The 12,684-nt window shown below is 40.1% G+C and overlaps 1 protein-coding gene across 1 annotated transcript; it reads left to right on the top strand.

The window, feature by feature from the left end:
• The first annotated feature begins 11,992 nt into the window (after positions 1-11,992).
• On the top strand, positions 11,993-12,451 carry LOC138872662 (non-specific lipid-transfer protein 1-like). The gene is made up of 3 exons (XM_070151049.1): positions 11,993-12,098; positions 12,185-12,326; positions 12,442-12,451. Exons 1-3 carry the CDS (start codon positions 11,993-11,995, stop codon positions 12,449-12,451), a joined length of 258 nt encoding a protein of 85 aa, XP_070007150.1.
• Positions 12,452-12,684: the final 233 nt, after the last annotated feature.

Consider the following 12,684-nt stretch of genomic DNA (forward strand, 5'->3'; position numbering starts at 1 on the left):
TAACTTCCATTAGCATACTTAGACAGTACCTTGGCTCTGATACCAATTGTTGCGGAAGCCAAATGTATATAGTGTGAATAAGTCACAACTACTATACCAAAAATTATGACAGCCACCAAATAATAAATAAGACAATAAAACAACAATAAAGGAAACACCAGAATTTACGAGGTTCGGCTAATTTTGCCTACTCCTCGGACACAACCAATATTTTATTCCACTCCAAAAATACAAGTGAAATAATACTAAAGAGAGAAGATACAAATGCCTTAAACAGATGAGAAGGCAAATGAGAGGTGTGTTTCAATCCTAAACATTAGGCCTTCTTTTATAGGGGAAAAATCCCCCCAAACTTAACTCCCAACCAATGTGGGACTTTGGCATTTTGCCAAACTTCAACAAATCTCCACCTTGGCAAAATTCCACATTTTCAATTCTCTCTCAATAACAAATTTTGGTTGTGTCTTCATCTTCAATCTTCAGTGTTCAACAATGTTGATCAAATCCAAACAATGTTGAAACTTGATCGCAGTCACCACCTTAGTTAGCATATCAGCAGGATTCTCCGTAGTATGAATTTTCTTCACTGTGACTCCTCCTTCTTCTATGATTTCTCGTACGAAATGATACCGAACATCAATATGCTTCGTCCTTGCATGATAAACTTGGTTCTTCGCTAATTGAATAGCACTTTGACTATCACAAAAAATTGTGATACCTTTTTGTTCAACACCAAGCTCCTTTAGCAATCCTTGAAGCCAAATTGCCTCCTTCACAGCCTCTGTAATAGCCATGTACTCTGCCTCTGTTGTAGACAAAGCAACTGTTGACTGCAAAGTAGACTTCCAACTAACTGGTGCTTTTGCAAAAGTAAACACATAACCAGTAGTTGATCTTCGTTTGTCCAGATCACCCGCAAAATCTGAGTCACAATATCCAACTACAGACTGATTGTATTCCTGCTCAAAAACTAACCCGACATCTACAGTATTATGAATATACCGTAGAATCCACTTCACAGCTTGCCAATGCTCCTTCCCTGGATTGTGCATATATCTGCTAATAATTCCAACAGCTTGTGAAATGTCAGGCTTTGTGCAAACCATTGCATACATCAAGCTACCAACAACATTTGCGTATGGTACCTTTGACATATACTCTCGTTCAGCTTCATCCATTGGCGACATAATAGTACTTAGCTTAAAATGGGAAGCAAGTGGAGTACTAACTGGCTTAGTCTTGTCATCTATGCCAAAACGTTGAAGTACTCTCTTCAAATATTCCTTTTGAGATAAACAGAGTTTCTTTGAACGTCTATCTCTAATTATCTCCATGCCAAGAATTTTCTTTGCCTCACCCAAATCCTTCATCTCGAACTCCTTCTTCAGTTGAATCTTCAACTTATCAATTTCTTCCAAATTCTTGGAAGCTATCAACATATCATCAACATATAGGAGAAGATATACAAAGGAACCATCTTTAAGCTTGTGCAAATACACACAATGATCGTATTTGCTTCTCTTGTACCCTTGCCGCAACATAAACTCGTCAAATTGCTTGTACCATTGTCTAGAAGATTGTTTCAATCCGTACAACGATTTTTCAAGTTTGCACACCATATTTTCTTTTCCAGCAACTTTGAATCCTTCTGGCTGAGTCATGTAGATTTCCTCCTCCAAGTTTCCATGTAAAAACGCAGTTTTTACATCCATCTGAACTAGTTCCAAATCCAATTGTGCTACCAAAGCCAACATAATTCTAATGGAGGAATGTTTTACAACTGGAGAAAACACTTCATTGTAATCAATTCCCTCCTTTTGAGCATATCCTTTGGCCACCAATCTTGCTTTGTAGCGAACATCTACTTGGTTAGGAAATCCTTCCTTCTTTGCAAATACCCATTTGCACCCAATTGCTTTCTTTCCCTTCGGGAGATTGGCCAATCTCCATGTATGATTCTGATGAAGGGACTGTATTTCATCATTCATGGCAATCCTCCACTTATCTTCTTCTGAACTTTGGACAGCGTCTTTATAAGTAGTAGGAACATCATCAGCTACAATTGAGGTTGCACAAGCAACCGTCTCTATGAGACGAACAGGTTTCGTTATTGTTCTTTTTGGCCTGCTGGTTGCTATTGATTCAAGTTGTTGTTGAGGTTCCTGAGTTGGAATCTCCTCTACTGGCTCTCCTTCCAGAGGGTAATCTTCATTTGTTTCCTCCTCTGCTTCTTGTGTAGGAAAAATAAATTTTCCCTCAAACTCCACCTGCTTAGAAGCACCTTTATTTTGTTTGGTGTCTTCTGTTACCTTATTTACCATAGCAGATTCATCAAAGGTAACATCTCTGCTGAATATTACTTTCTTTGTCATAGGACACCATAAGCGATATCCTTTGACTCCAGAAGTAATTCCCATAAAAATAGCCTTCTTTGCCCTTGGATCCAATTTTGACTCCGTCACATGATAATATGCAGTTGAGCCAAACACGTGCAAAGAGTTATAATCTACAGCAGGTTTTCCGTACCATTTTTCAAATGGTGTCTTGCCATCAATAGCAGCAGATGGTAGACGATTAATGAGGTGACATGCATATGTAATTGCCTCAGCCCAAAATTCTTTGCCCAAGCCAGCATTGGACAACATACACCGTACCTTCTCCAGGAAGGTCCGGTTCATACGTTCTGCCACTCCATTCTGTTGTGGTGTATGTCTAACAGTGAAGTGTCGGACGATGCCATCATTTTCACAGACCTTATTGAAATGATCATTTTTGTATTCACCTCTATTGTCTGTGCGAATAAACTTGATCCTCCTGCCTGTCTGATTCTCCACCATCGTCTTCCATTTGAGAAAAATTCCCAACACTTCATCTTTGCTCTTCATTGTATACACCCATACTCTTCGGGAAAAATCATCAACAAAGGTTACAAAATAGTGCTTCCCACCCAATGAAGGTGTTTTGGAAGGACCCCAAACATCAGAGTGTACATAATCCAAAATGCCTTTAGTATTATGGATCGCTGTACCAAATTTAACCCTTGTCTGTTTCCCTTTGACACAATGCTCACAAAACTCCAAGTTGCAAGCCTTTACTCCTTTTAACAATCCTTGATCTGATAGAGTTTTCAAGGATTTTCCTCCAGCATGTCCCAAGCGCATGTGCCATAGCTTGGTTGCTTCTGCTTCTTTGTCATCACTGGATGTCACTGTCGCTGTCCCAATAACTGTACTGCCACGATAGCGGTACATATTATTATTCTTCCGATTAGCCTTCATTACCACTAGTGCACCGGAGCATACTCTCATCACTCCATTTTCTGCAATGATTTTGAACCCTTTTGATTCTAGGGCTCCCACAGAGATGAGATTCTTCTTCAAATCCGGTACATATCGAACATCTGTCAATGTTCTGATCATTCCATCATGGTTCCTTAATCGTATTGAACCAATGCCATATGAGGTAAGAGGGCTGTTATCCGCTGTGTGGACGACTCCATATTCTCCTTCTTGAAATTCCACGAACCAGTCCCTGTTGGGACACATATGATAGCTACAAGCCGAGTCCATCAACCATATGTCTGATGATGTTGATGACTCTGTTGTAACTAATGAGAAGTCTGAATCATCACAATCAGCTACATTTGAATCCATAATAGCCTTTCCATTGTTATGTTTGGCCTTATTCTTCAACTTCGGACAGTCTTTCTTCCAGTGCCCTTTTTCTCGACAAAAGGCACATTCATCTTTGCTGGGTCTGGATCTTGACTTGGATCTTCCCTTCTTTGTCCTCGTTTGATTTTGAGGACGACCCCTCACAAACAGTGCTTCTCCTTCTCCGCCCTTCTGTTTTTCTCGCTTTCTTTGTTCATAGCTGTACAAAGCCGAACAAACTTTTCTGAGAGAAACTTCGTCATTTCCATGGAGTAGAGTAGTTTCAAGGTGCTCGTACTCATCAGGAAGTGACGCCAACAACATCAAGGCCAAGTCACCATTATCATAAGTTGTATCCATATTTTGCAAATCTGTGACCAACTTATTGAAACTGGTGATATGTTCATTCATCGTGGTACCAGGAACATAGGTGAAGTTAAACAGTCTCTTCTTCATGTACAATTTATTTTGACTATTTTTCTTCAAAAATTTATCCTCCAGTGCTTTCCATAATTTACTTGCAGAAGTTTCCTTTGTGTATGGATATTTCTGTTCTCTAGCAAGGAAGGATCGAATGGTACCGCAAGCAACACGGTTGAGAATCTTCCAATCTTCTTCTCCAATAACATCTGGTTTCTTTTCTTCAATGGCCAGATCTAGCCCTTGTTGAAAAAGGACATCTAGAACCTCGTCTTGCCACATCCCAAAATGTCCGGACCCGTCAAATATTTCTACCGCAAATTTCGCATTTGACACAATTCTTGTCATAAGCGAAGATGTCAATGATGACGTATTGTTGACACTTGATGTAGATTCTTCTTGTTTATTGTCTCCCATCTTTGACACAAATATTATTTAATAGCTGACGACACAAATCAAGATTATTTCCTTTCTGGTGTGGAAGATCAGACTAAGCTGCAACCACAGAGCATACTCAGATAGAACCTTGACTCAGTTACCAAGATAAATCTTTTCTGATGTGGAAGATCAGACTATGCTGCAACCACAGAGCATACTTAGACAGTACCTTGGCTCTGATACCAATTGTTGCGGAAGCCAAATGTATATAGTGTGAATAAGTCACAACTACTATACCAAAAATTATGACAGCCACCAAATAATAAATAAGACAATAAAACAACAATAAAGGAAACACCAGAATTTACGAGGTTCGGCTAATTTTGCCTACTCCTCGGACACAACCAATATTTTATTCCACTCCAAAATACAAGTGAAATAATACTAAAGAGAGAAGATACAAATGCCTTAAACAGATGAGAAGGCAAATGAGAGGTGTGTTTCAATCCTAAACATTAGGCCTTCTTTTATAGGGGAAAAATCCCCCCCAAACTTAACTCCCAACCAATGTGGGACTTTGGCATTTTGCCAAACTTCAACAAATCTCCACCTTGGCAAAATTCCACATTTTCAATTCTCTCTCAATAACAAATTTTGGTTGTGTCTTCATCTTCAATCTTCAGTGTTCAACAATGTTGATCAAATCCAAACAATGTTGAAACTTGACCGCAGTCACCACCTTTGTCAGCATATCAGCAGGATTCTCTGTAGTATGAATTTTCTTCACCGTGACTCCACCTTCTTCTATGATTTCTCGTACGAAATGATACCGAACATCAATGTGCTTCGTCCTTGCATGATAAACTTGGTTCTTCGCTAATTGAATAGCACTTTGACTATCACAAAAAATTGTGATACCTTTTTGTTCAACACCAAGCTCCTTTAGCAATCCTTGAAGCCAAATTGCCTCCTTCACAGCCTCTGTAATAGCCATGTACTCTGCCTCTGTTGTAGACAAAGCAACTGTTGACTGCAAAGTAGACTTCCAACTAACTGGTGCCTTTGCAAAAGTAAACACATAACCAGTAGTTGATCTTCGTTTGTCCATATCACCCGCAAAATCTGAGTCACAATATCCAACTACAGACTGATTGTCTTCCTGCTCAAAAACTAACCCGACATCTACAGTATTATGAATATACCGTAGAATCCACTTCACAGCTTGCCAATGCTCCTTCCCTGGATTGTGCATATATCTGCTAATAACTCCAACAGCTTGTGAAATGTCAGGCCTTGTGCAAACCATTGCATACATCAAGCTACCAACAACATTTGCGTATGGTACCTTTGACATATACTCTCGTTCAGCTTCATCCATTGGCGACATAGTAGTACTTAGCTTAAAATGGGAAGCAAGTGGAGTACTAACTGGCTTAGTCTTGTCATCTATGCCAAAACGTTGAAGTACTCTCTTCAAATATTCCTTTTGAGATAAACAGAGTTTCTTTGAACGTCTATCTCTAATTATCTCCATGCCAAGAATTTTCTTTGCCTCACCCAAATCCTTCATCTCGAACTCCTTCTTCAGTTGAATCTGATCCAAGCTAACTAATTTAAGGCTCAAATGCATTAAATGAATTTGAGTTCATCTAATCCAATTCAAAGACTTAGTTTGTATACAAAAGCTCACAAGGAAATGATGATCAAAATAGCTACTTGATGCAGTCAGTAAAAAATATAAGGAATAAATTGATACATCAATTTGTAAGTTATATTAAACAACATGCATGGTTTACCTTTTCTTTCATACTGGCACACAAAACAGAGATGTGTATTTCGCTGCTGACCGTTAAGGCTGGAAAGAAAGAAAGTGGTTTCTGATGCAAAAGAGATAAGGTTTGTTGAATTCATTTATCTCTAAGCACCACTAGTAGAGAAAGATGAAGCATCATCAATACCTGCAAATAACCATACGTCATAACATGTAAGACTATTTGTTGTTGTGATTCTCGGATCAATATGAAGATTATTTGGGAGGAAAAACAACTCTATTTCACAAGAATAGAATTATAGAGAATTTACACCAAGAATTTCTCTCTACAAAAAACCTCACCAAACTCTCTTTTTGTTCTCACAATCTCTTCCTGGATTGTATTTCAATCTCTCTGGATTGATGTTTCTGTGTAAAACATAAGGCTCTATTTATAGCCTTAAAGAAGGTGGTTGGTGGTTGAATTCTTCATTCAACAATGGTGGCTTCTAGAATGGGTTGGTGGCTTCAACAATGGTGGGCTTCTAGAATTGGTAGTTGGCAGCAGCTGAACTTATCAATTCTCCCCCTTCAGCTGCATTCCAACGCAGCTACTATTTGAAAGTTATTCCAACTATGTCTCTGCACAGCTCTAACTTTTCTTGAGTGACCACCTTTGTTAACATGTCTGCTGGATTCTCCTTCGTATGGATCTTCACTAGTTTCAACAGTTGTTGATTCATCACCTCGCGTATCCAGTGATAGCGAATGTCGATGTGCTTTGTCCGAGAATGATACATTGAGTTTTTGCTTAAATCAATTGCACTTTGACTATCACAATGTATCTTATACTCTGTTTGATTTATCCCTAGTTCTTGGAGAAACCGCTTTAGCCACAACATTTCTTTTCCAGCTTCCGCTACAGCAATATACTCTGCTTCAGTTGTGGATAGTGCAACACACTTCTGCAATCTTGACTGCCATGACACAGCTCCCCCTGCAAAAGTATAAACATATCCTGAGGTTGATTTTCTTCCATCAGGATCTCCGGCCATATCTGAATCTGTATAGCCTTCCAAGACTGGATCAGCTCCCCCAAAGCACAGACTTGATTTTGAAGTACCTTTAAGATACCTGAAAATCCACTTAACTGCCTCCCAATGTTTCTTTCCAGGGTTAGAAAGAAAACGACTTACCACACCTACCGCATGTGCGATATCTGGCCTCGTGCAAACCATGGCATACATCAGGCTTCCAACTGCTGAAGAATATGGAATTGTAGACATCTCCTCAATCTCTTTCTTGGATGAGGGGCACAAACTCTTGCTCAACTTGAAGTGATTTGCCAAAGGGACACCTACCGGTTTGGCATTACTCATATTGAACCGTTTGATCACCCGTTCAATGTAATTTTCTTGAGATAGCCATAACTTCTTGTTTCTCCTATCTCGAGTTATCTGCAATCCCAAAATATGTTGAGCTGGACCTAAGTCTTTCATTTCAAAGGACTTAGAGAGTTCTTTCTTCAACTGTCTAATTTTTGTTGCATCTTGTCCGACGATCAACATGTCGTCTACATAAAGTAGAAGTACAACAAAATTGCCATCCGAAAATCTCTGAATGTAAACACACTGATCTGCAGCAGTCCTTTTATATCCTTGACTTACCATAAATGAGTCAAACCTTTTGTACCACTGCCTCGGTGCTTGCTTTAGGCCATATAAACTTTTCGTAAGCTTATAGACGAGGTTTTCTTTTCCTGAAACCTCAAAACCTTCCGGCTGCTCCATATAGATTTCTTCATTTAGATCACCATGAAGAAATGCTGTCTTGACATCCATTTGTTCAAGCTCCAAATTCAAACTGGCTACCAATCCAAGGATGATGCGGATTGAAGTCAATTTTACAACTGGTGAAAATATTTCATCAAAGTCAATTCCCTTTTTCTGTAGGAATCCTTTGACTACTAACCGGGCTTTGTGCTTCACCACCTTTCCGCTGCTTTCTTCAGCTTGAATACCCATTTACTCTTCAGTACCTTCTTTCCTTGTGGAAGTTTCACAATCTCATAAGTGTTGTTTTTCTGTAAAGAGTTCATCTCTTCGGTCATTGCTTGCAGCCATTTTTCTTTATCCGTATGAGATATAGCTTCATGGAAACTCTCTGGTTCTCCATCTTCAGAAAGTAGAATATACTCGGTTTCTGGGTATCGAGTTGATGGAATCTGACCTCGTTCAGATCGACGAGGTTGTTGATTATTAGCTTCAAGATGTGTACCATCATCGTTCCCCTGTGATGGTTCTGTGGTTTCCTGAGGGGTTTGTGCCTCCCCCTGCCAAACATCCTCCCGTTCTGCTTCTGGTACTGCTTCATGCTCCCCCATGCTATTTGTGTCAAACTGCAATGGTAGTGGATCTGGACCAACTTTTTGGGCACTGGAACCTCTTTCATAAGATATTGTGGGCTTTTCAATGTCTTCAATTATCTGGTTTTCGTGGAATACAACATCCCTACTTCTGATCACCGTCTTCTGTATTGGATCCCATAATCTATACCCAAATTCTTCATCTCCATAGCCTATGAAGATACATGGTATAGTTCTACCATCAAGCTTCTTCCTGAGCTCCTTGGATACATGTGCATGTGCTAAACAACCGAATACCCTTAAGTGAGAATATGAGGGATTCTTACCCGACCATATTTTCTCTGGAACCTCAAAATTCAACGGGGCTGATGGTGACCGGTTGATTAGGTAGCAAGCGGTGCGAACAGCTTCTCCCCAGAATGGCTTAGGCAGTTTTGCCATACTGATCATACTTCTGACTCTTTCCATAATTGTCCGGTTCATTCTCTCGGCTACTCCATTGTGTTGTGGGGTGCGTGGGACCGTCTTTTCATGTCGAATCCCTTGTCTCTTGCAATAGGAATCGAACTCCTTGGAAGTATACTCGCCTCCATTATCTGAGCGAAGGCATTTTAATTTCTTTCCCGTTTCACGCTCTACCATGGCATGAAATATCTTGAAATAATCAAAAGCCTGGTCCTTTGTCTTTAAGAAGTACACCCACACCTTTCGAGAAGCATCATCAATGAAAGTCAGAAAATACCTATTGCCGCCAAGTGACTTCTCCTCCATGGGACCACAAATATCAGAGTGTACCAGACTGAGTAACTCTGATTTTCTGGTTGAAGAAAATGTAAAAGAGACTCTATGTTGCTTTCCGAATAAGCAATGATTACAAGGGTCTAAAGCAGCATTCTTGTCTATTCTGATAAGCTACTTTTTCGTTAGAATTGATATCCCCTTTTCACTCATGTGACCGAGTCTCTGGTGCCACAGGTTTTGAGACGCCTCTTTTTCCATAACATTGAGGTTGTCTGAACATACCTTCACATGAGTTTTATATAAGTTGCCACAAATATGTCCTCGAGCGAGAATCATAACCCCTTTCAGCAATTTCCATGTGCCTTTTCTGAAATAACTTTCATAGCCCTGTTTGTCAAGAGCTATACCTGATATTAGGTTTAGACGAAGTTCTGGCACATGACGGACATCCTTCAATATCATTGTACTCCCGATATTTGTTTGTATTTTGATATCACCAATTCCAACTATCTCACAGGAAGAAGTGTTCCCCATCTTCACTACTCCAAAGTCTCCTGCTTTGTATGTTGTGAAGAAATCTTTTCGGGATGTGGCATGGTATGATGCTGCAGTATCTACCACCCATTCGTTTTCTTCTTGACTTGAGACGTGAAGGCATGCCTCTTCTTGGATGGAACAAATGGCTACCTCTCCGTGGGTAGTGACTAATGCATCTCCATCCTTTTGCTTCAACTGCTCCTTCTCCTTATGCAATTTTCTGCAGTTCTTCTTTAAATGGCCCTTTATTCCACAGTGGTAGCACGCATATGATGACTTCCTACCATCCGTGGATTTTCCCCTACTCTTGCTTCTGCCTCTCCTCTTATCTTGACTTCTTTCTTGTTGTCTCCCTCTTTCTGTAATAAGGGCATGCGACTCACCATGATCGATGTCCTTTCTTCTGGCTTCTTCATTAAATAAGGCATCTTTAACCATAGACATGGTCAGATTTCCACTAGGAGCTGAATTACTGAGAGAGACTACCAGCATCTCCCAACTATCAGGAAGAGAACTAAGAAGTAGTAGGGCTTGCATCTCATCCCCGAGCGGCATGTCAACAGACGATAATTGATTTATCAAGCTCTGAAACTCACTGGTATGCTCGGCAACTGAAGTTCCGCGCTTTAACTTCAAATTTACCAAACGCCTCATCAACAAGGCTTTGTTCCTAGCGGTCTTGGCTTGATACATCCCTTCTAACTTCACCCAGAGGGCATACGCATCTGTCTCTTGTGCAACATGATGAAAAACGCTATCGTCAATCCATTGTCGAATTTGACCGATAGTTTTTCTGTTTAATTTCTTCCACTCTGCTTCTTTGGTGGAATCGGGGTTCCTACCCTTTGCTTCTATGGGATCAAACAAATCTTTACAACTGAGGAGATCTTCCATCCGAGGTCTCCACAATGTGTAATTTGTGGCAGTAAGCTTTATCATAGCTCCAGATGATGATGACTCTTCCATTATGTCTTTAAAATGGCTTGGTCAAAATTTTGGAGCAGAATCTCACCAAACGGAACTCACCAACACGTCCGGAATGGTGAAAAATGGTAGGATTGACTCTTCTTGGGTCAAAATAGGGCCTCCAGAAAATTTTCAAAATTTACACCAAACTTTTGGGGTTAAATCGAAAATATACTGAACTTGTGGGGCAAATTTATAATTTCAGTAACTTCAGGGGTTATTTCATAAATTTTTAAAAATTTTATGATGACTGGATGCTGACGTGGCGATGACCGGATGCTGACGTGGCGCTGACTAGATGCTGACGTGGCTCTGACTGGATGATGATGTGGCGCTGACTGGATGCTGATGTGGCGCTGACTGGGCAGTTACTATTCATCATCTTCTTCCTTGGGCAGAAGAAAAAAAAAATGCCATAACTTCTTCGTTTTAGCTTTGTTTGGCCTCCGAAAAATTGCGTTGAATTCGTATCGACGCAAGGAATCTAATGAAATGATCAAAACACACCGAAGATCACGTTTTCGAAAAACGTAAATCCGGGTTGAAATTTTCAGTGTTCCGATATTTCTCGATGAACACAGAATCGAAGGCTCTGATACCACTTGTTGTGATTCTCGGATCAATGTGAAGATTATTTGGGAGGAAAAACAACTCTATTTCACAAGAATAGAATTATAGAGAATTTACACCAAGAATTTCTCTCTACAAAAACCTCACCAAACTCTCTTTTTGTTCTCACAATCTCTTCCTGGATTGTATTTCAATCTCTCTGGATTGATGTTTTTGTGTAAAACATAAGGCTTTATTTATAGCCTTAAAGAAGGTGGTTGGTGGTTGAATTCTTCATTCAACAATGGACGCTTCAACAATGGTGGCTTCTAGAATGGGTTGGTGGCTTCAACAATGGTGGGCTTCTAGAATTGGTAGTTGGCAGCAGCTGAACTTATCATTTGTTCCTTTCTTCTGCAACAAATCAGGAAATGACATAACAAGGAAACAAAAATCCAAAAAGAGATAACTGATATTACTACAACAAAGAACAATTTTACTTTTCTTAGCACTTATCATATTCCTATATATACCCTCCTAAGACACTGGCTAGTCATCAACAAGGCCAATCAAGAATCCAGAGAAAAACACCTGCCTTAAAACTATCCTTTTTCTTACACAAAAACTGAAAAGATGAAGGGAATCATCATTGCCATTGCAGTGCTGGCCATGATTCAGCTCATGTTTGAGCCAGGACAAGCTCTTACCTGTGGTCAAGTGGACGCTTCTTTAGCACCATGTATCCCTTACCTTACTCAGGGTGGTGATCCAAGTTCAGCTTGCTGCAGTGGGTGAAAAGCCTAAAAGAATTGACTCAAACCACAGCTGACAAAAGGGCAGCTTGCAATTGTGTCAAGGCTGCTGCTAATAGGTACGCGAACCTTAAAGACGATGCAGCTCAAGCTCTTCCCACCAAGTGTGGAGTCACTATGGATACCCCTGTCTCCAGAACTGTTAACTGTGATATGTAAGTTACTCTTTTTATGCATTTAGATTTGAGATAAAAGTTTAATTCACTATTAAAAAGTTTCTTCTCTGACTTAAAATCTTTTTCCGCTTTTTCTTTTCCTTTCTGTGGACAGCATCAATTAAAAGACAGGAGGAAAACAAAGAGCATCTGCAAGAAAATAAAGAAGGATGACTTCTTAGTGAATCCTTATATTTCTTTTTGCCTATATTGTACTTCTTCTCTTGTAGCGTAAATAATGGTTTTGGACTCAGTGACATTGGAGTAAGAGTGTACTGTGGGCCGGGCCCGAACAGGATCGGACCGGGCCCGCGGTCCTAACGGGCCTGGTGGGCCGGTCTTAACGGTTCTCTAAAGC

Source organism: Nicotiana sylvestris, chromosome 1 (genome assembly GCF_000393655.2).
Source record: "Nicotiana sylvestris chromosome 1, ASM39365v2, whole genome shotgun sequence".
In the NCBI taxonomy this organism is placed as follows: Eukaryota; Viridiplantae; Streptophyta; class Magnoliopsida; order Solanales; family Solanaceae; genus Nicotiana; species Nicotiana sylvestris.

Coding starts and splice junctions, on each gene's coding strand:
- LOC138872662 (XM_070151049.1), top strand. CDS start 11,993: ATGAAGGGAATCATCATTGCCATTGCAGTGCTGGCCATGATTCAGCTC. Junction 12,099..12,184: donor GGACGCTTCTTTAGCACCAT/GTATCCCTTACC, acceptor CTCAAACCACAG/CTGACAAAAGGGCAGCTTGC.